We start from the raw sequence: 25,885 nt of genomic DNA on the forward strand, positions 1-25,885 counted from the left end.
TGCAAACTCTTATAATCAAGCTGCATCAAATTTGGTTACCTTACACAAGGAAAATTAATACAAGATTTGTTTAACTAACCAGTTCTTGTTTTGTGAAAGTATATTTTTTCTTTTGAAAAATAAACAAATCCCGCACTCCAAGAGAATTGAAAAATATCCTCCATCCTTCACAATCACTGTCTGTCTTCAGGTAACAGGAGTCCAATAGTACCCAGTCTACACCTGAATATGGAATAAAATGAATACAGCTCAGCATGGACATACAACGTAAACTACACACAAGAGGTTTACATGCACTTGCTAAATTAGTGCTCAGCTAGAGTATAAAATAAACAAAATCACAAATGCCTCATCACAGGAGTGCCTTACTGGATCTCCACTGTGAGTGGCCGGAGTGCTGGGCAGCATTTGCACCAGCAAGTCCCTTACATAGTCAGGGAAAAATGAAGAGACTTGCATTTCTATAGCGTCTTTCATGAGCACCAGATGTCCCAAAGCACTTTACAGCCAATGAAGTACTTTTTGAAGTGCAGTCACTGTTGTAATGCAGGAAATGCCAAAGTCAATTTGCACACAGCAAGCTCCCACAAACAGAAGTGTGATAATGACCAGATAATCTGTTTTAGTGATGTTGATTGAGGGATAAATATTGGCCAGGACACCAAGGATAATTCCCTGCTCTTCTTTGAAATAGTGCCATGGGATTTTTTATGTCCACCTGAGAGAGCAGATGGGGCCTCGGTTTAACGTCTCATGTGAAAGATGGCAACTTCAACAGTGCGGCTCCCCCCCGGCAATGCACTGGAGATTTTTGTGCTCAAGTCTCGAGTGAGACTTGAGCCCTCCGACTCAGAGGTGAGAGTGTTGCCTACTGAGCCACGGCTGACACTGCTGTTACCGACCATAAGGAGGCACCAAGCACTTCTCCACACTCGGAGGAGGAGAGATGGCAGTTCCACCGCTCAGTAACTGATCAGTCTGGCACCGGCAGATACAAGATTAGCTTACCTGCCTGCCCCCTCTGAATAGTAGAGAGCGCAGCAAACCATAAAAGAGAGAAAAGGAGTATGCATTGCATGAAAGTCTCATTCATAATGCCCCGCATCTCAAATTCACTGTTAATCGGTGTCAGAAATCAGAATTTTGCATATAATTCTACGACTGACAACTGAGTCACCCAGTGTGATTTTGGCATTTATGGTGCTGTGAAGTACGGCCCAGTATCTATTATCTATCTGCCCCCCACCATGTATCTGTTGTTTTTACCTGGAAGAGCCACTGGTAAATTGGTGTCATTCTTGTAGTCACATGAAAAGTTGACGTTAACATCCAATGGACAGACTAAGCCTTTGTTGGTGAGGACCGGAATGTATGGTCTGAACTGCTGCAGCTCATTATCCTGGCAGTGCATCTTGAGGAAGACACTATAGCTGACCACAATGCCTGGAGACTTCTCCTGAAGAGAGATGATGGCGGAGAGGAAAAAAAACAAAAGTGAAGAGGAGTTGTTCTCAAATGCTGCCCCTCGGCAATTGCATGTGTAATGCAGAGGTACAAAATCGGCATCAGCCGTGGGCCCATATATCCAGGAACAAGATGAGCAGCCATTTCAATGAAGTTGTGCACTGAATAAAGTCTCCTGTGACCAACATCAGCTAATCAGGTCACTGCACTGATTTAAAATGTTTCCAATGGATGGAAGGTCATCGATCTGAAATGTTAACTCAAGTTTCTCTCTCCACAGAAGCTGCCTGATCTGCTGAATGTTTCCTATATTTTCTGTTTTTAATTCAGATTTCCAACATCCGCAGTATTTTGCTTTTGTAACAACAACTCGCATTTATATAGCGCCTTTAAGGTAGTAAAAGATCCCAAGGTGTTTCACAGGAGCGTTATCAAACAAAAAATTGACACTGAGCCACATAAGGAGATATTAGGACAGATGACCAAAAGCCTGATCGAAGAGGTGGGTTTTAAGGAGATTCTTAAAGGAGGAAAGGGAGGTAGAGAGGCAGAGAGGTTTAAGGAGGGATTGCAGCCAAAGTCACGGCCACCAATGGTTGGGTGAATATAATTCGGGGATGCTCAAGAGCCCAGAATTGGAGGAGCGCAGATATCTGAGGGGTGTGGGGCTCGAGGAGGTTAGAGAGATAGGGAGGGATGAGGCCATGGAAGCATTTGAAAACAAGGATGAGAATTTTAAAACTGAGGCATTGCTTAACCAGGAGCCAATCAGCAAGCACAGGGGGGTTATGGGTGAAAGTGACTTGGTGCAAGTTAGGATACGGGCAGCAGAGTATTGGATGAGCTTAAGTTTATGGAGGATGGTAGATAGGGTGCCAGCCAGGAGTGGGTTGGAATAGTCAGGCCTAGAGGTAACAAAGGCACGGATAATGGTTTCAGCAGATGAGCTGAGGCAGGGGTGGAGTCGGGTGCTGTTACGGAGATGCAAATAGGCGGTCTTAGTGATGGCTAACCACTGAGCCACAGCTGACTGCAATGGCTTTGGTCTTCCCAATATTTAGTTGCAGGAAATTTCTGCTCATCCAGCATTGGATGTCAAATAAGCAGCGTGACAAATTAGGTACAGTGGAGGGGTCAAGAAAGGTGATGGTGAGTTAGAGCTGGGTGTCATCAGTGTACATGTGGAACATGACATTGTGTTTTCGGATAATGTCGCCAAGGGGCAGCATTTAGATAATAGGAGGTGGCCAAGGATAGATCCTTGAGGGACTTCAGAGGTAACTGTGCAGGAGTGGGAGAGAAGTCATTTCAGGCGATTCTCTGGCCATGACTGGATAGACGGGAATGAGTGAGTGCAGTCCCACCCAGCTGGATGATGGAGGAGAGGTGTAAGTCGAGAAGGATGAGCAGGGATATTTTACCACGGTCACACATAGGATGTAATTTGTGACACTGATGAGCGCCGTTTCGGTACTGTGGCAGGGCCGGAAACCTGATTGGAGGGATTTAGACATGGAGTTCCGGGAAAGATGGGCACAGATTTGGGAGGCGACAACGAGTTCATGGAATTTGGCGAGGAAAGGGAGGTTGGAGATGGGGCGGTAGTTTGCAAGGACAGAGGGGTCAAGGGTGGGTTTTTTGAGGAGAGGTGTGATGAAGGCAGATTTGAAGGGATGGAGACGGGGGACCCAAGGAGAGAGAACCGCTAACAATGTCAGCTAACATGGGTGCCAGAAAAGGAAGTTGGGTGGTCAGCAGTTTAGTGGGAATAGGGTCGAGGGAGTAGGAGGTGGGTCTCATGGACAGGACGAGCACGGAGAGGGCATAATGGGAGATAGGAGTGAAATTAGAGAAAGATGTGATTTCCGGGCTAGGGAAGGGGGGGAACCTCAGAGGAAGTTTTGCCCAGTGGGCTAGGGGAAGGACGGGAAGCAGCAGAGGCGGCTGAGCGGATGGTCTCAATCTTAGAGACAAAGAAGTCCTCACACTTCTTGTTGGGTGGAGGGGGGAGGAAGCAGGGGAAATTGGTTTAAGAAGAGTTTTCAGCAGAAAGAAGCAAGGGGCTGTACAAGTTTGTGACCCTTACTTGTAAATGACATAATTATCAATGAAAATACTATTTGCACAACAGACACCGTGCACTAAATGGGACAGTCTTGAATTTGAAAGCTTACCTTCCATTTTTGCTCCTTTAAGATAGGTAGAATGTGCTCAAACATGACTTTGTCTGGTTTAAGATAATGAACATCCATCTTTTCAAGAAGTTTGCGAACCTGAGAGTTACCCAGATTGTCGAGGCAGGTAAGCATATTGGGATGGACAGTCTTTAGATCCCGATAAAGTTCCTGAATACCTATTTACAAAAGCATACAGCAATGAATATGATTAGATTTAAGTTTCCGATCATCTCAGAAGACCAAAATACACAAATGAAAAAGGAAAGATATAGGAATGCAGAGAAGGCAGGGATTCATTCTGAATTTGTAACTCATGCAATGTTCCCGTTAAGCTGCACGGCTGTCTGGAGGTTCGGCGCAGGCTGCTTGGCCGGCCTTACAATGGAAAAACCGTGCATGCGTGGAAATTTGAATGGGCCACACAGCCCAAAAAAAACTTGAGGGATCATTGAACTCATATACTGTTCTTCTGATCTTTCTTCAAAGATCTTGACAGGTTTAAATGTACACTAACCCATGGGAACCCATGGTATTTAGTATGCTCCATTTGGTGGTTCTATGATGATTAATAAGATGTCACTATCACGGCGAAATGGAAATGCCAGTCAACTTTTAGAATAGAAGAAACCATTTTGGCACAAGGTCAAGGTGTGCTTCAGAAAGCAGGACATTAATGCACACTCAGGTGCACTGCCAGACTGCTGGAGCATGAGCTGCGTCCACCAGACACACGGCTTCAAGGAGAGCCGAGGTGCTCCTCGGATTTAGCAGGAACGGGGAAAAGAATGAGTGTGAACCCCGTTCTGCTCTTGCGTACCCCGCAATGAGCAGTAAAACAGGCAGAGGCAGTTGAGGAGAGGTCAGCTGTCTAACCTCTCTGGGGACCTTTGTGTGATGGCGAGGGGGTGAGATTGCAGATGACGGCAGACTAATCCCTCATTATAACATAGTTCTCTGATCAATAAACATTGGTTATCACGCTGGGATATTTATTTGCAATAGACCTGTAATCGGAAGCAACACAGATCATCCTTACCTTGAGTGGGCCTCACAAACTGTTCATTCTCTTCATCGTAAAGGGGGAAGAATATGGCTTGTCCTTTCACTGACACCATACTGCCATCGGCAAGAGGAATGATTGGAACAGATTTCAGATCTTCCAGGAGTTGATCAGAGTTCCCATACTCCTGATCGAGGCTGCGGTGATTGCAAACCAGTAGTTTTGCAATCTTCTTCATGTGATCATCTGATCAAGAAAATTAAAAAACTTATTTTAAAAAAAATATTTGAAGTAAAATCGCTGTCAAAGTGTTAAACCACCCCACTCCATCCAAAATTTGGCTTCAACCCTCACCATAGAAAAGATTAGCAGCAACTTTACATTATCGAGCTGCCTCCAAATTTTACAATTCTGCCACTTAATATTTCCCAGAACCTCAAATCAGTGGACCTCCTTAGGTCCCATTCTGTGGTTTGCTCGTTGCTATTTAAACACGGTACACCACAATGCTATCTTGGATTTGCAACTCTTTGGATAAACTGTAAAAAAAAAACACACCACCTCAGTTCAATAAAAAGAAAAGTTTAGTACCGTTGAATACAGAATTGGTCTCTGCAACCTCCTTGGCAATGGCTTTGGTGACTGCAATAATATCGGCACTGTTGAGTTTGTGTATACCCAGTGCAGAAACCAGGGCAGGATCGAGTGCAGATTGAAGCGCTGGGGTCAAGTAAGCCAAGTTCAGGTGTTTCTGCAGCAGCTCTGGAGTGATCACTTCTTGTACCAACATATCATGTGTTGTAGCAGTCTGGGAAGGTAATCTGCATTCAGTCCTTCCATCTGCAACAACAAAAATTCAGACGAGATTAACCTACAAACTACAGAGAATGGTGTACAGCTATTTACCAGCCATATAATATTTGTCCTGCAAGATGGCAACTAAGCAACTGCTTGTAGAGATTTACCAATGGGGTTCTGTAACTACTCATCAAGCTGTGGGAATGTGCGTGTCAGATTTACCATCAGGCTCTGCAGGAAGAGCGCAACCGTCTCCTCTCCTACCCCTCCCTGTTGTCAAAGCACAAAGGCCGCTATGAGAAGTTCATTATAGTGGACAGCCATCACTAGCATGACTGCATACCGGTACACTACAGCACAGCATGGCACTGTTTTCCTTAACAGTGTAAATCAACAAGAAATGGAATTATTTAAACAGAGACCAACAATGGAATTAGTGTTACTTGTAAGAATTAGAGAATTTTAAATGCGTTCCCATATTCCAGTTATCTAGGACAGAAGGGAGAGAGAGAGAATGGGAGAGGAGAGAGATGTTCACTACCTTCAAACTGCTCTCTGAACCGGGCAGGTTGCTCTGGTTTTGCCCAGTTCCCAGGACATTTCAATCACTGTCCTCATCAGCCCCAAACACAAATACTCAAACAAGAAGAATGTTGCAGAAAGCCACTGTAAAATACTGTTTGTATTTCGATATTGGCAGGCCTTTTCATCTTTCAATCAGGTGTGTTTATTCCACAAGCTGGATTGTGCCTCTAAATTACATTTTTAATCCATTTTAGTCACTCCATAAGGATTTTTTGCATAAATTAATAAAAAACGATTAAATCACACTGGCTTCATGGGGACACGTCTATTCCTTGCAGACAAGGTGGGGTGGCAGAAAAGAATTAGAATTTTGAATAAGGTGCTGGTACAACAATCAGACTGAATGTACGCACCGAGAAATGTTCCTACCTTTATCGACTGTTGTGGGCAAAAAGGTCTTTGCTTTAAGACGCTGAATAATCTGCCCGGCAACAGGTCGGAAAAAATCCAAGATCTCGTCGGGTAATGGAATAAACTGCAAGAAGTGGCACAGACCTTCTATTCCTTTGAAACTGGGATGATCCTGTTTAGAATATTAAAAAAAAACACATTTGTACCATACTGTTTCCTGCATTACAACAGTGACTACACTTTAAAAGCACTTCATTGGCTGTAAAGCGCTTTGGGATGTCCTGAGATAGCGAAAGGTGCTGTCCTGGAATCTAAGTTGCCAATACAAATAAAAAATACTCTACTGCAAATATTTATACAATATACTTAACCAACCACAAATCAACAAAATACCAGCAATTAAAAAACATTTCCAAAATAGAAGAATAAATCTCATACACGCTGCTTCCCCTGCAGCCCAGGGCAGATCCTCAAACACTTCGAAAGTCACACAGGCCAAGTCAAACTCTTTCTTTACCCAACCCCCTCCTTTTTAAAAAACATTGCCACACATTTTGATTTACCCTTTACACTTGGACATAAAATCAAAAACTATTCTACTGCAAATTCTTTTTAAAGACACACCTACAAACCAACACATTGGCTGTGATGTGCTTTGGGTCCAAAGGCATTCTCAGAAATGCAAATTTGTTCTTAAAAAGGTAAAGGCATTTCCAATTTTGGTTTAATTTTTTAAAAATTGACTTTTGTGTTAATCAAGATAAACTGAGGGAGTCCTGGGGAACAGATTCCATTTGCCCCTTTGATGCTCAGTGCCAGTAACCAAGCGCTCCCAGGTCAGATAAAGTTCCCTCTGCTCTGCTGCAGCAGAGCACCTTCAGCTGTACTAACTCAGGGTGATATTATTTTCCACATCAGCCATCCTTGTGGCCGCTCTTGGTCAGATCCGGAATTTTGGACAGTTTTGACTCAGTGGTAGCACTCTCACTTCTGGATCAGAAGGTCATGGGTTCAAGTACCACACCAAAGACTTAAGCACATACGGCTGATACTCCAGTGCAGTACTGAGGTGAGGGAGTGCTGCACTGTCGGAGGTGCCGTCTTTCAGATGAGACGTTAAACCCAGGCTCTGGTTGCCCTCTCAGGTGGTCGAAAAAAATTCCATGGCACAATTTTGAAGAAAAGCAGGGGAGTTATCCCCAGTGTCCTGGTCAATATTTATCCCTCAACCAATATCACTAAAACAAGATTATCTGGTCATTATCTGATGGCAGTTTGCGGGAGCTTGCTGTGTGCAAATTCAAAGAGTACATCATTGGCTTTAGAGCGCTTTGGGACATCCTGAATTCGAGAAAAGCGTTATATAAATGCTCATTTTCTTTGTGCAGTGAATTTTATGAACACAAAGATCTGGGCTGATGCTGCACAAGCTCTATAGAGCCCTTAAGAGATGGCAGAGGCTTTCCTCAGTTATGGCTGGTTTGAAACCTAGTACCTTGGGTTAGTACCTTTCTAAACAACATCACTGCTCCCCAATTTCAGCAACATTTAAGTGTAAATATTATTTTATTTGAAAAGCAAACAATGGTGGAATTACTCTGAATGTTTCCATAGCTTGCAGAAACAGCTGCGGGATTTCGGAACGAAGCCATTGATTCCACGGACTGTCACGGTCAATATCTTCACGGGAGGAAGGAATATCAAAGTCACCTGTTGTAGAGAGATAGAGCAAGATAGGTGAATTAAAATTGTTGATTACAAAAATTGGACGAATAAAAAACAGCTAGTCACACACACTTCTCCAATTTGAAATCATTAATTATTGCAAGATGTCTTTTTGTTTAAAAAAAAAGTATTTTTCTCTCCTGGTCAACACTAGTCAACCTGCACCACCCCACAGCTAACTGGCTGGGCACAAAACTGGCCATTAGATTGCACCTGAAAGCAACCCAAAAATAACTCTTCCATCCAGCACTTGAGCGGCCTGAATTATTCCATGTTGGAGACTGGTGTGGCACTACATTCAATGCACCACCCCTATACACACTAGTTTTAAAGAACTGGACTAACCCAAGTCTAATTTGGAATTATAAGGCCTTTAAACTTGGCAATTAAAAACATTTGCATTCTGAAGAAAAACGAATGCCTGTGGAGTTGTTTAAAGGAACCAGCCATTTATGATTAATTCCTCGAGACTGCTCGGTTCTAGAGAAATTACAGTTCTGTGCAGACTCTTTTTTTCCTTGAGGGTTTTTTTTTGCAATCAAGGAAAACTGACAATTATGAATGACTCCTAAAGCTACTGACAATCTGATGTCACGCAGTTGATTGACACCAGTAAAGTTTGGACATGGAATCATTTATTCCATGGAGATAGTGCTTGTTCTGTTCCCTTCCTTCTGCTGTTTCCTCATCTACATTACCAACAGAAAGAGATTCCATGCCAATTATAGATGGCAAAGTGTCACCTTGACTCAGTTGGTAGCACAAAGTCAGGTCACGGGTTCAAGCACCAGTCTTAAGCCTTGAACACAACTTCAACAATTGTACATCTCTGTCTGGAATAAAAATAGAACGGGGAAGGTGGCTCAACCGTGGCTGACAAGGGAAATTAAGGATAGTGTTAAATCCAAGGAAGAGGCATATAAATTGGCCAAAATAGCAGCAAACCTGAGAACTGGGAGAAATTTAGAATTCAGCAGAGGAGGACAAAGGGTTTAAGTGGGAGGGGGAAAATAGAGTATGAGAAGAAGCTTGCTGGGAACATAAAAACTGACTGCAAAAGCTTCTATAGATATGTGAAGAGAAAAAGATTAGTGAAGATAAAGGTAGGTCTCTTGCAGTCAGTTTCAGGTGAATTTATAATGGGGAACAAAGAAATGGCAGACCAGTTGAACAAATACTTTGGTTCGGTCTTCACGAAGGAAGACACAAATAACCTTCCGGAAATACAAGGGGACCGAGGGTCTCGAGAGAAGGAGGAACTGAAGGAAATTCTTATTAGGCGGGAAATTGTGTTAGGGAAATTGATGGGATTGAAGGCCTATAAATCCCAACGGCCTAATAGTCTGCATCCCAGAGTACTTAAGGAAGTGGCCCTAGAAATAGAGGATGTGTTGGTGAGCATTTTCCGACAGTTCATCGACGCTGGATCAGTTCCTATGGACTGGAGGGTAGCTAATGTAACACCACTTTTTCAAAAAAGGAGGGAGAGAAAACTGGTAATTATAGACCAATTAGTCTGACATCAGTAGTGGGGAAAATGTTGGAATCAATTATTAAAGATGAAATAGCAGTACATTTAGAAAGCAGTGACAGGATCGGTCCAAGTCAGCTTGGATTTATGAAAGGGAAATCATGCTTGACAAATCTTCTGGAATTTTTTGAGGATGTAACTAGTAGAGTGGACATGGGAGAACCAGTGGATGTGGTGTATTTGGACTTTCAAAAGGTTTTTGACAAGGTCCCACACAAGAGATTGGTGTGCAAAATCAAAGCACATGGTATTGGGGGTAATGTACTGGCGTGGATAGAGAACTGGTTGGCAAGAAGCAGAGAGTCGGGATAAACGGGTCCTTTTCAGAATGGCAGGCAGTGACTAGTGGAGTGCTGCAGGGCTCAGTGCTGGGACCCCAGCTATTTACAATATACATCAATGATTTAGATGAAGGAATTGAGTGTAATATCTCCAAGTTTGCAGATGACACTAAGCTGGGTGGCGGTGTGAGCTGTGAGGAGGATGCCAAGAGGCTGCAGGGTAACTTAGACAGGTTAGGTGAGTTGGCAAATGCATGGCAGATGCAGTATAATGTGGATGAATGTGAAGTTATCCACTTTGGTGGCAAAAACATGAAGGCAGAATATTATCTGAATGTCGGCAGATTAGGAAAAGGGGAGGTGCAATGAGAACTGGGTGTCATGGTACATCAGTCGTTGAAAGTTGGCATGCAGGTACAGCAGGCGGTGAACTAGGCAAATGGTACGTTGGCCTTCATAGCTAGGGGATTTGAGTATAGGAGCAGCGAGGTCTTTCTGCAGATGTACAGGGCCTTGGTGAGGCCTCACCTGGAATATTGTGTTCAGTTTTGGTCTCCTATTCTGAGGAAGGACGTTCTTGCTATTGAGGGAGTGCAGCGAAGGTTCACCAGACTGATTTCCGGGATGGCAGGACTGACATTTGAGGAGAGATTGGATCGACTGGGCCGGTATTCACTGGAGTTTAGAAGGCCCCTTCGAGCCTGCACCACCATTCAATGAGTTCATGGCTGAACATGCAACTTCAGTACCCCGGCTCCTGCCTTCTCTCCATACCCCTTGATCGCTTTAGCCGTAAGGGCCACATCTAACTCCCTTTTGAATATATCTAACGAACTGGCCTCAACAACTTTCTGTGATAGAGAATTCCATTGGTTCACAATTCTGAGTGAAGAAGTTTCTCCTCATCTCGGTCCTAAATGGCTTACCCCTTATCCTTAGACTGTGACCCCTGGTTCTGGACTTTCCCAACATTGGGAACATTCTTCCTGCATCTAATCTGTCCAAACCCATCAGAATTTTAAACGTTTCTATGAGATCCCCTCTCATTCTTCTGAACTCCAGTGAATACAAGCCCAGTTGATCCAGTCTTTCTTGATATGTCAGTCCCGCCATCCCGGGAATCAGTCTGGTGAACCTTCGCTGCACTCCCTCAATAGCAAGAATGTCCTACCTCAAGTTAGGAGACCAAAACTGTACACAATACTCCAGGTGTGGCCTCACCAAGGCCCTGTACAACTGTAGTAACACCTCCCTGCCCCTGTACTCAAATCCCCTCGCTATGAAGGCCAACATGCCATTTGCTTTCTTAACCGCCTGCTGTACCTGCATGCCAACCTTCAATGACTGATGTACCATGACACCCAGGTCTCATTGCACCTCCCCTTTTCCTAATCTGTCACCATTCAGATAATAGTCTGTCTCTCTGTTTTTACCACCAAAGTAGATAACCTCACATTTATCCACATTATACTTCATCTGTCATGCATTTGCCCACTCACCTAACCTATCCAAGTCACTCTGCAGCCTCATAGCATCCTCCTCGCAGCTCACACTGCCACCCAACTTAGTGTCATCCGCAAATTTGGAGATACTACATTTAATCCCCTCGTCTAAATCATTAATGTACAGTGCAAACAGCTGGGGCCCCAGCACAGAACCTTGCGGTACCCCAGTAGTCACTGCCTGCCATTCTGAAAAGTACCCATTTACTCCTACTCTTTGCTTCCTGTCTGCCAACCAGTTCTCAATCCACGTCAGCACACTACCCTCAATCCCATGTGCTTTAACTTTGCACATTAATCTCTTGTGTGGGACCTTGTCGAAAGCCTTCTGAAAGTCCAAATACACCACATCAACTGGTTCTCCCTTGTCCACTCTACTGGAAATATCCTCATAAAATTCCAGAAGATTTGTCAAGCATGATTTCCCTTTCACAAATCCATGCTGACTTGGACCTATCATGTCACCTCTTTCCAAATGCGCTGCTATGACATCCTTAATAATTGATTCCATCATTTTACCCACTACCGATGTCAGGCTGACCGGTCTATAATTCCCTGTTTTCGCTCTCCCTCCTTTTTGAAAAAGTGGGGTTACATTGGCTACCCTCCACTCCATAGGAACTGATCCAGAGTCTATGGAATGTTGGAAAATGACTGTCAATGCATCCACTATTTCCAAGGCCACCTCCTTAAGTACTTTGGGATGCAGTCCATCAGGCGCTGGGGATTTATCGGCATTCAATCCCATCAATTTCCCCAACACAATTTCCCGACTAATAAGGATTTCCCTCAGTTTCTCCTTCTTACTAGACCCTCTGACCCCTTTTATATCCGGAAGGTTGTTTGTATCCTCTTTAGTGAATACCGAACCAAAGTACTTGTTCAATTGGTCTGCCATTTCTTTGTTTCCCGTTATGACTTCCCCTGATTCTGACTGCAGGGGACCAACGTTTGGCTTTACTAACCTTTTTCTCTTTACATATCTATAGAAGCTTTTGCAGTCTGTCTTAATGTTCCCTGCAAGCTTCCTCTCATACTCTATTTTCCCTGCCCTAATCAAACCCTTTGTCCTCCTCTGCTGAGTTCGAAATTTCTCCCAGTCCCCAGGTTCGCTGCTATTTCTGGCCAATTTGTATGCCACTTCCTTGGCTTTAATACTATCCCTGATTTCCCCCGATAGCCACGGCTAAGCCCCTTCCCTTTTTTATTTTTACGCCAGACAGGGATGTACAATTGTTGTAGTTCATCCATGCGGTCTCTAAATGTCTGCCATTGCCCATCCATTGTCAACCCCTTAAGTATCATTCGCCAATCTATCCTAGCCATACCTTCAAAAAGTTACCCTTCTTTAAGTTCTGGACCATGGTCTCTGAATTAACTGTTTCATTCTCCATCCTAATGTAGAATTCCACCATATTATGGTCACTCTTCCCCAAGGGGCCTCGCACAACGAGATTGCTAATTAATCCTCTCTCATTACACAACACCCAGTCTAAGATGGCCTCCCCCCTAGTTGGTTCCTCGACATATTGGTCTAGAAAACCATCCCTTACGCACTCCAGGAAATCCTCCTCCACCGTATTGCTTCCAGTTTGGTTAGCCCAATCTATATGCATATTAAAGTCACCCATGATAACTGCTGTACCTTTATTGCATGCATCCCCATCAGTCTGGTGAACCTTCGCTGCACTCCCTTAATAGCAAGAATGTCCTTCCACAGATTAGGAGACCAAAACTGTACACAATATTCAAGGACTTTATAGTCAAATTAAAATATCAGGATTTGTATGAGCCAATTCAAGGCTCAAAAATGTACGGGTAAACTCACTGAACCTGCACTCCAGCCAAGTAGCTGTGTTTGTTGGGAATTAAGATTGGAAATAGGGCGGTAACACTGAAGCCTTTTCTCCGACTCGTGCTCCCTTTCAGTACACATCAGTGAATTTACTCCATAATTCTATGCCGTGTTAGTGCATACTTCGAGAAATACGAGAACTTTGGCAGATAAACTTTGCAGCACTGCAAGAGGTTCTTCTTTAATAAACAGAATAGATACCCTGTATAATGAAGCGGAAACCAAAGCTCCTCAATGGTAAAAAGGCAAACACGGGGTGTTTCTCCGGCTGGCACCTCGAACCCACGTTCCTCCTTTCAGTGTCAAGTTTGAAGGCCAAGGCCAACTCCGTGCATTGCACATTTTCTTTAAGCTGCAAACACACAGCATCCAGTTTAAACACATAGATACTTCAAAATTGCTGCATTTAAAATACTCTGAGGAGCATACTCTGCTTCTGCAATCTGTGCATTCCAACTTGAAATGGACTTCATGACTGTACAAGCAACAAATTTGCAGAATCCGGACTTTTCCCATTTTTGACCAAAGACGGAAGGATCTGTTCTCAGATCTCCAAAGTCCTCTCCTCTTCCCAGTGGGGAAAATGCCTGGCCTTCAAGCTCAACTTTCACTGGCAACAAAATTGAGAATTGAAAACGCAGAGTGAGAGAAAGTGAAAGCAAGTGCGAAACCAGCATCTACTATGTGCACCCACAAAATAATTACATAGAAACAGCGCAACTGGCAGAATCTGTACGCAGAGATTTGACACCTAGATATAGGTATGCTTTCCAACTGATCTGTTGATCATTGCTCCTGACTGTCCAATGCAGTATTACAGTCCCTACCACGTATAGCGGGTGCGTTGGTGTTAACACGATTTGTCTGCTATACGCGCTGGTCAGTAAAACCAAAAAGGTTAACATATTTTTTTTTTTTTTTTTTTTTAAAGTGAGTCTCCACTTATTAATTGCCTCTTCTAATTGATAAAAGTTAAAAGAATCTCATAAGGTTAATCGCAAATTAACCAGGCGCGAACAGCTGATTGAAACTACATTGAGACCCAACCTGGCCTGAAATTAGCAGACCTTTTTAAACAGGTTAGGTACTTATTGAACTGCCCGAAATAGTCGGTGTGCTTACTTAATACATTATATGTGGCGCCTCTGTAAATGACTGTTGTGGTAATGGGCCATTTGCCCGTGATAGGGGTGGATGTGTAAGTGTCTTAATAAAAAGCAGGAAAGTACGGTTACAAGGCGAGTGCAATTAGACAATGAAATCCTTGCCATGAAGAAGTCACTTTTCTATAAAGACCTATCACTGTACACACATGGCAGGGCAGCTTGAGCAGCATAACTGAGAATAACTTGCCTTTCTTGCATCAAGAATCGTCTTGATTACCAGCCAACGATCAGCTCCAGTCTTATGTTTCACCTCCAATATGTTATTACTGAGATCTCGACGAGTCACCAAGAAATCTTGGCCTTTTACCTGTTTAAATAGTAATTTTTTATTAAAATGTTATCTAATCAGCAAGGTAAATGTTAAAAGATCGGTCATTCTGCTTGAGTAACAGTATAACTGGTTATTTAATAGGCAGCTGTATAACTGTCGGTTTTCTGTTTATTTACACGGTAACAATGGTTGTGTAACTGTTAATGTTCCTGTTTATTCAGCAAACTAAGGCATAATGACATAAAGAGCTTGAAAAAAAGCCAAAGGCAAAACACCATCTTTAGATCGGTAAGTTGAATTGCAACTAAAAAGTTACATGTCCAATCCAAGTGCCAGGACTAACGGACACTCGGGAATTTCTCGGGCGGTCAGCGATCGCAATCGATGGCAGGTCAGGTGGGAAAGTGTTTTTTTTTGACAGCGTGTTGGGACCCCACTGTCTGTCAATTTCCAAGCCATTTCTTTCACACTCATCAGCATTGTGGGATTACCATTATGCCTCACCACTCACTGCAACTCACTAAGTCACTTTCCAAAGGTGCACAGAAATCTGTCCAAGAATTGCAAAATGTTGAAAATAAAGATTTCAATGTTTAACAGCACATTAACAGAAACTTCACATGAACATTGGCTAAAATACACAAGTGTTGTTAGTTGATATGATTGGACAAGGATGAGGGAGAGTGTGAAGTGTGGCTAGTGAAATGGGGTTGTGATAATTTAGAGCGAGGGATGGGTTGGAGGTGCAAGGTAAGTTGGTGTAAGGATGTGCAGGGGTAGGATAGGGAAGGCAGAGTGATGGGGATGTGATGAGTGGCACAACAGGATGAGGTTGAGTGTAACATTTTGTGATCTACTGAGATCATTGAAAGGTTTGCACCACTGCAGCCTAGTCCTCCTGATGACATCCCTGCTTGTGCCACCAGGCTATGGTGGTGTCCTGTGGATGTCTCTTCTGCCCATTGGAAGGGAAAAGAACCTCCCTGCGTGCTCTGACTCCCTCCATAAGCAGGTTGATGGAGGGAGTGATGGGAGAACCTGGGTGCAGCCCTGCACCTGCGCAGTGATCGTCAGTGTTTGCACCTCAATGCTGTAGAACACTGACAGCACAAAATCAATTTGCACATGGTCCCTTTAAGGAAACCGACTGAATGACTTATTGGCCGGTGGAAAGTCACATCGGAGACCGGGATGGAGACACCAATGTCGTCCGCCTGTCACGAAAGGGAAAATCGTGGCCAGAGTCTTTCCCCTACTGTGGTTGGAAGCGTTTTTCAATTCTCAACATGACCACCAGATGGAGCATTACAAAAAGTATGTTTCAATGAGAATCACATTCAGTATCTTTCACCCGAGCACTGCACAGCTACCAACACTTCATGCTTTACACATACAAATGTGGACAGTAATTTTTAAATGAAAAGCTGATTAACATGAAATGAGATCACCCTTCACGATGGACCATGTACAATTTCCCATCATTGCAAACCTCCCTAAGGAAGAACAAGTAAAACTTTATTTTTTTGTAACTTTGTTTTGTAATGTAATTACAGCTACAGGGCTCCCCCACTGAGGCTTGTCCACTCCTTTGGAACATGTCCACTCCACTGGTGCCAAGAATGCAGTGTGTTACTGACTTCAGTTTACAGAATCAACAAAATAAACCTTGTGTTCTCAATGATTCACCATTAACACGGACCTGCTGCACGATTGCAGAGAATGTAAACTATCGAATATTGATGTACAAGAAATGTAAACTCCTGTGCGTAATAATTAGTTGAAGGATGGTGCATTCATCTGGAGACGACCAAATAAGGCCAGGCACTTCCAGTTTCATAAAGAGAACAGTATATAAAGAAAGAAACTTTTGCATTAAGTTGGAAAAAAAAGAGAAATCTTTCTCGAGTGCATGCCTACACTCAGAACTGCTGACGAAATTCCGCTTATAAACTGCGTTGTATTCTGAAGAAGTTATAATCCACTTTTAGATTCGTTTTTAATGTTAGAGTTGGACAAATAAAGCGATTGTAACCATAAGACTGAATTCTTGGCAACTCAACAGAACAACAGAAGACTGTTTAAAAAAAGTGTAGCAATATAGTTATGATCAGAAACACGTCTACAAACAATACTCGCTGCCATTTGGTCCGTATACTCGGACAAAAAATGACATATATTGCTGTTAAAGACACTATATAACTGCAAGTTGCTGCAACGTAGAAAAATATCTTCACGGAGGTGTAATCAAGGAAAATAGATACCACGTCAAAGGAGGAGCTAGGAGGAAGGGTGACCAAAAGCTTGGACAAAAAGGTGGGTTTTCAGGAGGAGAGGAAGGTGAAGAAGCAGACAGGTTTAGGGAGGGACTTCCAAAGTGTGGGGCCTGTTGTGTAGTTTTGGTCTCCTAATCTGAGGAAGGACATTCTTGCTATTGAGGGAGTGCAGCGAAGGTTCACCAGACTGATTCCCGGGATGGCAGGACTGACATATGAAAAAAGACTGGGTCGACTAGGCTTATATTCACTGGAATTTAGAAGAATGAGAGGGGATCTCATAGAAACATATAACATTCTGACGGGATTGGACAGGTTAGATGCAGGAAGAATGTTGGGGAAATCCAGAACCAGGGGTCACAGTCTAAGGATAAGGGGTAAGCCATTTAGGACCGAGATGAGGAGAAACTTCTTCACTCAGAGAATTGTGAACCTGTGGAATTCTTTACCACAGAAAGTTGTTGAGGCCAGTTTGTTAGATATATTCAAAAGGGAGTTAGATGTGGCCCTTATGGCTGAAGGGATCAAGGGGTATGGAGAGAAATGGGATACTGAGCTGAATGATCAACTATGATGATATTGAATGGTGGTGCAGGCTCGAAGGGCCGAATGGCCTACTCCTGCACCTATTTTCTATGTTTCTAGGTGGCTGATGGTGCAGCCGCCAATGGTGGGGTGACCGGAGGGGACATGCACGAGGCTGGGGCAGTTGTAGGGCTGGAGAAGGTTACGGAGATAGAAGGGCGAGGGCCATGGAGGGATTTGAAAACAAGGCCTACCACTTAGTGCAACTGTGACTAGACTTCAAAATGACTTCATTGGCTGTGAAGGCTTTGGGACATCCGGAGGTCTTGAAAGACGCTATAAAAGTGCAATCTTGAATTCTCTCCCCAAAAAGCTGTGGATGTTGGGAGAATTGGAGCTTTTAAAAATGAAATAGGTGGTTTTTATTAAGCAAGGATATCAAGGGATATGGAGCTATGGCAGGTAAATGGGGTTGAGGTACAGATCATCCATAATCTAATTGAATGGTGGAGCAGACTCGAGGGGCCGAATGGCCTCGTCCTGTGCCTAATGTTCCCAAGTTGTTTCCCTCCTTGCCTCAGCTCATCTGCTGCTGAAACCCTCATCCATGCCTTTGTTATCTCTGATCCTGACTATTCCAACGCATTCCTGGCTGGCCTCCCACATTCTATCATACGTAAACTTGAGCTCATCCAAAACTTGGCAGCCCGTGTCCTAACTCCCACCAAGTCCTGCTCACCCATCACCCCCTATGCTCGTGGACCTATATTAGCTCCCGGTTAAGTAACGCCTCGATTTCAAAATCCTAATCCTTGTTTTCAAATCTCTCCATGGCCTCGCCCCCTCCCTATCTCTAATCTCCTCCAGCCCCACAAACAAACCCCCCAACCCCCGAGATATCTGCGCTCCACTAATTATGCCCTCTTGAGCATCCCTGATTATAATTGCTCAACCATTGAAACATAGAAAATAGGTGCAGGAGTAGGCCATTCGACCCTTTGAGCCTGCACCGCCATTCAATATGATCATAGCTGATCATTCAAGTTCAGTACCACACCCCAGCCTTCTTTCCATACCCCCTGATCCCTTTAGCCGTAAGGGCCATATCTATCTCCCTTTTGAATATGTCCAACGAACTAGACTCAACAACTTTCTGTGGCAGCGAATTCTACAGGTTCACAACTCTCTGGGTGAAAAAGTTTCTCCTCATCTCAGTCCTATATGGCCTACACTTTATCCTTAAGACTGTGTCCCCTGGTTCTGGACTTCCCCAACATCGAGAACATTCTTCCTGCATCTAACCTGTCCAGTCCTGTCAAAATTTTATATGTTTCTATCAGATCCCCGCTCATTCTTCTAAATTCCAGTAAGTATAAGCCTAGCCAATCCAGTCTTTCCTCATATGTCAGTCCTGCCATCCCGGGAATCAGTCTGGTGAACCTTCACTGCACTCCCTCAATAACAAGAATGTCCTTCCTCAGATTAGGAGACCAAAACTGCACACAATACTTAAGGTGTGGTCTCACCAAGGCCCTGTACAACTGCAGCAAGACCTCCCTGCTCCTATACTCAAATCCCCTCGCTATGAAGACCAGCATGCCATTTTCTTTCTTTACTGCCTGCTGTACCTGCATGCCTACCTTCAATGACTGATGTACCATGACACCCAGGTCTCGTTGCACCTCCCCTTTTACTAATCTGCCGCCATTCAGATAATATTCTGCCTTCCTGTTTTTGCCACCAAAGTGGATAACCTCACATTTATCCACATTATACTGCATCTGCCATGCATTTGCCCATTCACCTAATCTATCCAAATCCCCCTGCAGCCTCATAGCATCCTCCTCGCAGCTCGCACTGCCACCCAGCTTAGTGTCATCTGCAAACTTGGAGATATTACATTCAATTCCTTCGTCTAAATCATTGATGTATATTGTAAAGAGCTGGGGTCCCAGCACTGAACCCTGCGGCACTCCACTAGTCACTGCCTGTCATTCTGAAAAGGACCAGTTTATTCCCACTCTTTGCTTCCTGTCTGCCAACCATTTCTCTATCCACATCAATACACTACCCCCAATATCATGTACTTTAATTTTGCACATTATTCTTTTGTGTGGGACCTTGTCAAAAGCCTTTTGAAAGTCCAACTACACCACATCTAATAGTTCTTCCTTATCCACTACTAGTTACATCCTCAAAAAACTCTAGATTTGTCAAGCATGATTTTTCTTTCATAAATCCATGCTGACTTGGACCGATCCTGTCACTGCTTTCCAACTGCGCTGCTATTACATCTTTAATAACTGACTCCAGCATTTTCCCCACCACCGATGTCAGGCTAACCAGTCTATAAGTTCCCTGTTTTCTCTCTCCCTCCTTTTTTAAAAAGTGGGGTTACATTAGCTTTCCTTCAATCCATAGGAACTGATCTAGAGCCCATGGAATATTGGAAAATGACCACCAATGCATCTACTATTTCTAGGGCCACTTCTTTAAGTACTCTAGGATACAGACTATCAGGCCCTGGGGGTTTATCGGCCTTCAGTCCCTTCAATTTCCCCAACACCATTTCCTGACTAATAAGGATTTCCCTCAGTTCCCCCTTCTCGCTAGACCCTCGGTCTCCTAGTATTTTCGGGAGGTTATTCACGTTTTCGTTAGTGAAGACAGAACCAAATTATTTGGTCAATTGGCCTGCCATTTCCTTGTTCCCCATTGGTAACTATGCCTTCAATTGCATAGGCCCCAAGCTTGGGAATTCCCTCCCATAACCTCTCTACTTTTGTTTCCTCCTTTATGACGCTCCTTGAAACCTGAAGTCAATGAAAGATAGTTTGACCTTCCAGAGATCATTCACACTCATTGCTGCTAAGTCAACTCTGTTCATTTGAACTCAGTGGGGATGATTGCCAAGTTAAGGCTGGTGGAGTTCTTTCCTTGAAGTGGGGAGCGAGGGGGGAAAGAGAGGGTGAGAGTCAGTTTGACTAAAAGCTGACACTGGAGCCTAGCTTTTGGAAATAGTAAACTGTGCAGGGGTTAGGCAGCAAAGGGCTGAGGGAAAGATCAAATACAGGAGGGAGCGAAGTCAAGCACAACAACACACAGAAGTGGTGTGCTCATTATTTTCGTTGCAAAGACAGGACATATTGATGACAATAAGTGAATCTAATCGGAACTATTGCTCTAAGTTCACTGCATGGGGAATAAAGTAGCTTCACATTTACCACATGTTCACTCAGTCCAATCTCCGAGAGACTGAAGAAATACACATGCAAAAGACGCAAGTATCTGGTGAACATCACAAGGGGATGCGATTTTTACATGCTTGGGTTACATAGGGCAATGTGACTTAATTCAAACAAGAGTAAGATGCTCAGATCGCTTCAGAGTGACTGAACCCAAAAACGCATCCACAGCAAACCTTCATCTGTAACAAGCACATCTATAAATCCCCCACCTCGCCAAGGGTCTCAGCTGGATAAAATAAAGGAATTACCTCTATCTTCATACTCACCTCCAGTCCCAAACATACATCCACCAATAAATCTCTTGGTGGGGTCACACTGCTCACCTTGTTAATGATTGTAATGGAACGAAGTCTGTGCAGGAAGAGCAGCAACGATGGGTCAATGTCATGGAACAGATTCTGCGTCTGTTGGTTCTGTGACTTGAGTGGCAGGACTATCTTTGTTGTCCATCTGAGAAATTAGAATTGTGCATAAAAGGTCAATAAATCCAGAAAACTGCTCAGTATGTTACAGTGGACAAATATTTCCCCATTCCCACCAAGCTCCATAGCTAAGAGGACAAGGAGACAGGCCAACAGCTCCCTGGCCTCTGCAACAGATACAATAATCAGGCACGCGGAGGTGGGTGGCAGGCGACCAGGAAATGCAAGTGCCAACTCTTACCCTGCCACCTCCCCCTTCTCCCCCAGGAATTACCCAGGAATTAGCATCTTCCCAGAATAGCCCAGCTGAGAGTTCCCAATCTCAGCAGTGTGGAGCAGAGAATACACGCAGCACCTCTTACTACCTTAGAGCACGGTATTCTGAACTCCTGGTCTGATAGTGTCATGGCCAACATTTATCCCTCAAACAACACCTAAAATAGATGATTCGGTCATTTATTTCATTCTTCTTGTTAGTGGGAGCTTGCTGTGTGCAAATTGGCTGCCACGTTTCTTACATTAGAACAGTGACTAAACTGCAAAAGTAATTCATTAGTCGTTAAACGTTTTGGGACATCCTGAGGTCATGATAGGTGCTATATAAATGCAAGTCTTCCTTTCTTTTCTTGGCATATTGAGATTTGCAACACTTTGCACCAAGTTGCATCAGAGATCACTCTCGTGCAAGATATCCAGCCGGCAAACTTATTGCCGCAGTACCTGTCAATTGCTGCATCTTTTTCAATCTTCCTTCCTTGAGCATTGCATTCTTCTCTGTACTTGCCTGGACCCATCATGAGCTGCTCCCTCACGATGTACCCCAGATACCTGAGCCATCTTTCTCTGAACATTGCTCATTAACCTGCTCTCCATCCAGTAGCAGCATGGTGCCATACTTTATTCACTTGTGCCAGCTTATCCTCATTTCTCTGCTTAAGCAGAGTGTAGAAGCTACCATCTTGGACTCCTGACCACATGGTTAATATTGAAAGATTAAGAACTTTCTCCTCCCTCTCCTCCACCCACCTTCACCAAATCCCGACATGTTATTACTTCCTAGAGGTCCTTATTTAAGAAGCAAAACTTAAAAAAAAAACACACACAACTTGAATCTTACCTTGTTTTCTCCACTTCTGACCCCATTAATTCTACAGGCCTCTCGTCATCAACCCAGTGAGGGAGGATGTATCCCATCGGACCACTATGCTTGTCAAAGCAGATGTGAAAACCATTTGAGTGAATCTCTGGTCTGTCTGTGACTTTGAAAACTGACTTAAACCCGATACCTTTCTGACCTGCAGAAAGAGATTAAAACAGGAATCTGTTCTTGGCTGAATCATTGGGTGAGGAATGCAGTTTAATTAAATATAGATGGCACGTAACAAATAAATGTATGACTCAGACTAACTTTGCTGTAGACAGAATGAAATGATTCACTAAGTACGCAACCATAATTAACCATAATTTTCTGGAGTTAATTCAACACAGTGCAGATACTCACTCCCATTTTTAGTTCCTATTTATTGAAGAGGGAATAATACTAATCGGGAATCGGGAAGAGTGGAAAGGTGAAGAGAAGACAGTGTGAACACGACTACCCCCCGTAAAAAGCCGAATATGAAGTAACACGTCAGCAACTTGTAAACTCGATGCCAGTCAGTGCACTGGGTAGAAACTATGGGGGGGACGGAATGATTTGGCGCAGGCACACCAGGAAGAAATGGAACATGAATTGGTTCAACTACCTGTTGATCATTTAACAGATACTTGCGGAAGGTTATTTATAGACTAATAGAAATGTCAGTACCAAAGGAGCACATTGTGCTGGTACTCGTTCCTGATCCAGTTCCAGATTATTTCACTGTTTGATATTTGTTTATCAAATTCCGTCTCAAGTCCTCCGAGTGACACAGCTTCATTAGCCACCTGTGCTGCTTCATTACGTTATGGATAATTAAACACAAGGTGATTGGCAAAGAACCAGAGGCAAGATGAGGAAAAACGCAACGAGTGGTTAGGATTTGGAATGCACTTCCTGATGGGGTGTGGATACAGATTCAATAGTAGCATTCAAAAGATATTTGGAGAAAAAAATTCAGGGCTCTGGGGAAAGGGCGGGGGAATGGGACTAACCGGATTGCTTTTTGAAAGAGCCGGCACAGACTGAATGAGCCAAATGGCCTCCTTCAGTGCTGTACCTGTACTATTCTATGATTCTAATTGTTTTCTATGAAAAACTAAACTATTTGCCAAACATTAGTCAGGACCTTCTGCCAAACATTCCACAAGTTCCTACCTATGTAGCCATACTCGTGTTTCCCCTTGGTACTGCAGCCCACATCGCAGATTGCCCGGATATTCTTCTCCTCAAAACCGTATTCGTTATTGAGGAGAATGATGCAGTCTCTTTCCACCACAAACAGCAGGCTGGGAGAAGTATCGTTAGAAAGTGGGTAGCTGTTATCATCGGCATTCTGGGAACAAACAGGAGATAAAATTGGCACATATTTTCAAAATGGAAGCTACCCTGCGTTGTTTGGCGAAAATAAAACAGAAAAATTATGGTTTAGCGCAAAATGCTTAATAACATTTTTTTTTGAGGCTCAGTGATTCCCCAATGAGTCGAGAAGTCTCGCCCCCCCCCCAAAACTACTCCCCACAGGCCCCATGGTGATGAACACTGTGCAGAATAGCACAGGCAGAGGCCTGGGAGGTAGACATCTACTCCCAACCCTCAGTCAGGCTGAGATTCAGAGACACAGGGCGGGGACGACGACGACGACTGAAGAAGGGGAGAGCAATTTTGAAAAGGAGATGAGATTTTAATCATTTACTGCTCCGTGTAACCTATTTTAGTACGGAACATTTCTTCTAGTAACATGATCTCTGGAATGATGACTGAAGAAAATGGCAAACAAACTGGCAGATCTTACCTGTATCAGCTCCAAGACAAAGTGCGTGTCTTTACTGTACAGCTCAGTGGATAAGCGTTCAAGGCTTCGGCCTAATCGGTTCTGTTGAACTTCCATCAGCCTCTTCCCCACGTCATTCAGCTCAATCCCAATGCCAAATTCATTTTTCCTAAACAGAAAGTGCGTAAATATTAAAAATTATTCAATAATTCGGACAGCGCTTCAATATTGTCACTTAATACAAATTCCATATGTATCTTCCACCTCCTCCCAGTTCAAGTACACCAAGAGGCAGGTTAATGTTTCCCCTATACTCTGGCCAAACCTCGGCACTACACAAGGGTGAATTTCCATTACAACAAGCAGACTTGTAGCTTCTCAAATATTACTAATTTCATCTCAATTTGGACAGTTTTCCCACTGTGGGCTCTTGCTCTCTAGGAATTGGACACAAACCATATAGGGCCCTTAAATCACAGGCAAGCCAGTAATCTCCGCAGCCTGCGCTGGATTCAGACTCCAAGCCCAGTGGTGAAGCTGCAGTGCCAAGTTCCCAACACATTACCACCACTGATAGTGTAGTATTTCTACTCAAGAATGAAAGGAAGTTCAGAAAGGAATACAAGTGCCTGGAAAAGAGTAAACATTTCCTATAATTTGGAGAGATTGTGTGATGTGCCTGTGTAATGATCCCAAAGATGCTGGGTGCTGGGCTGTGAGAGATTCGAGCTGTGGCTCCACCTGTTCCAGGGGTTCAGTGGAGGGCGACAGTGGAAGAGACTGCAAAGTTGGAGGGGGTGGGAGGAATTTTAACTTTGGGCGAAGTGTTAAGCGGGCAAAATCGCTGTCCATTGCACATCTCTTTTGATTTTAATTTCCGTCGACTACAATAGAAGTCAAATCCGGGAGAGATGTATAAAGGATGGCCAATCTGATATTATCCATTTCACACCATCACCAAAACTCAAAATGACCCCCACTTTGTTCCAACTCGGTGTGGTTAGCTTGTTTTCAGCTCTGCTAAACTTTTCTTTTTGCTGCTTATTCTATAAGTAGGCAAGCACAACAACTGAGAGGAAGGCCCAACACTCCGACCCGAAAAAAGAGGAGGACAGGGAGGAGCCAAAACAGAGGACGCACAGAATCTCTCTCGTGGCACTTCCCAGGCCCCAGTCGCTTCAACAGGTGGCAGAGAATGGACTCAATGGAGTAGCCGAGGATTTCTCAGTGCTGGAAAAAACCCCACTTGGGAATCTTTTATCTGCTTCCTTTGATACGTCCTCAATTCCCCATTGCATTTTTACCTCTGGAAATCCAGCTCCATTAACATTAGCATGGTTGCCATGCCAACAAAGGGACTAGGAATTGGAGTTCCTGTTCATTGGCTGGTCTTTGATGCCAATTGGAATGTGTTCCAGCTGCAACATTCCTTTCACACTCGACCTCACCACCCATCTCCCACCACTCCCCTCATCCACCCCCCCCACCTCCCAACCCACCCCCACCTCTCAACCTACCCTCCTGTCACCCCACCTTCTCCTCTCAACCCCCATCTCCTACCCCACCCCGTCCACCTCTCACTCCCCCCCCCCCCCCCCCCCCGACCTTCCATCCCACTCCCTCCTCTCAACCCCCATCTCCCACCCCACCTCACCCCCTCTTCCTCCCACCCCACACTGCCCCCCCCCCCCTCCCCACTCCCTACCCCTCACCTTCCCCACCCCTGAACTCTGGCCAACATTTATCTTGAATGACAGCAAATCAAGATGAGTGCTAATTTTGCTTTGGTGTGATCAGAC

The 25,885-nt window shown here is 44.0% G+C and overlaps 1 protein-coding gene across 8 annotated transcripts in view; it reads right to left on the reverse strand.

Moving 5' to 3' along the window:
* Positions 1-25,885, reverse strand: part of LOC139226857 (uncharacterized) — a 129,254-nt gene that overhangs the window by 30,210 nt on the left and 73,159 nt on the right. For all 8 annotated transcript variants that reach the window (XM_070857946.1, XM_070857945.1, XM_070857947.1 and 5 more), the window contains 13 exons: positions 24,108-24,255; positions 23,471-23,648; positions 22,292-22,469; positions 21,076-21,202; positions 14,623-14,742; positions 13,471-13,621; positions 7,973-8,085; positions 6,394-6,547; positions 5,233-5,481; positions 4,678-4,887; positions 3,639-3,817; positions 1,267-1,456; positions 80-222 (listed from right to left, as the gene is read on the reverse strand). In XM_070857946.1, coding sequence (XP_070714047.1) covers positions 80-222; positions 1,267-1,456; positions 3,639-3,817; positions 4,678-4,887; positions 5,233-5,481; positions 6,394-6,547; positions 7,973-8,085; positions 13,471-13,621; positions 14,623-14,742; positions 21,076-21,202; positions 22,292-22,469; positions 23,471-23,648; positions 24,108-24,255 — 2,140 coding nt within the window. The remainder of the gene's footprint in view (positions 1-79; positions 223-1,266; positions 1,457-3,638; positions 3,818-4,677; positions 4,888-5,232; positions 5,482-6,393; positions 6,548-7,972; positions 8,086-13,470; positions 13,622-14,622; positions 14,743-21,075; positions 21,203-22,291; positions 22,470-23,470; positions 23,649-24,107; positions 24,256-25,885) is intronic.

The sequence above is a fragment of the Pristiophorus japonicus genome, chromosome 16 (genome assembly GCF_044704955.1).
Source record: "Pristiophorus japonicus isolate sPriJap1 chromosome 16, sPriJap1.hap1, whole genome shotgun sequence".
NCBI lineage: Eukaryota > Metazoa > Chordata > Chondrichthyes > Pristiophoridae > Pristiophorus > Pristiophorus japonicus.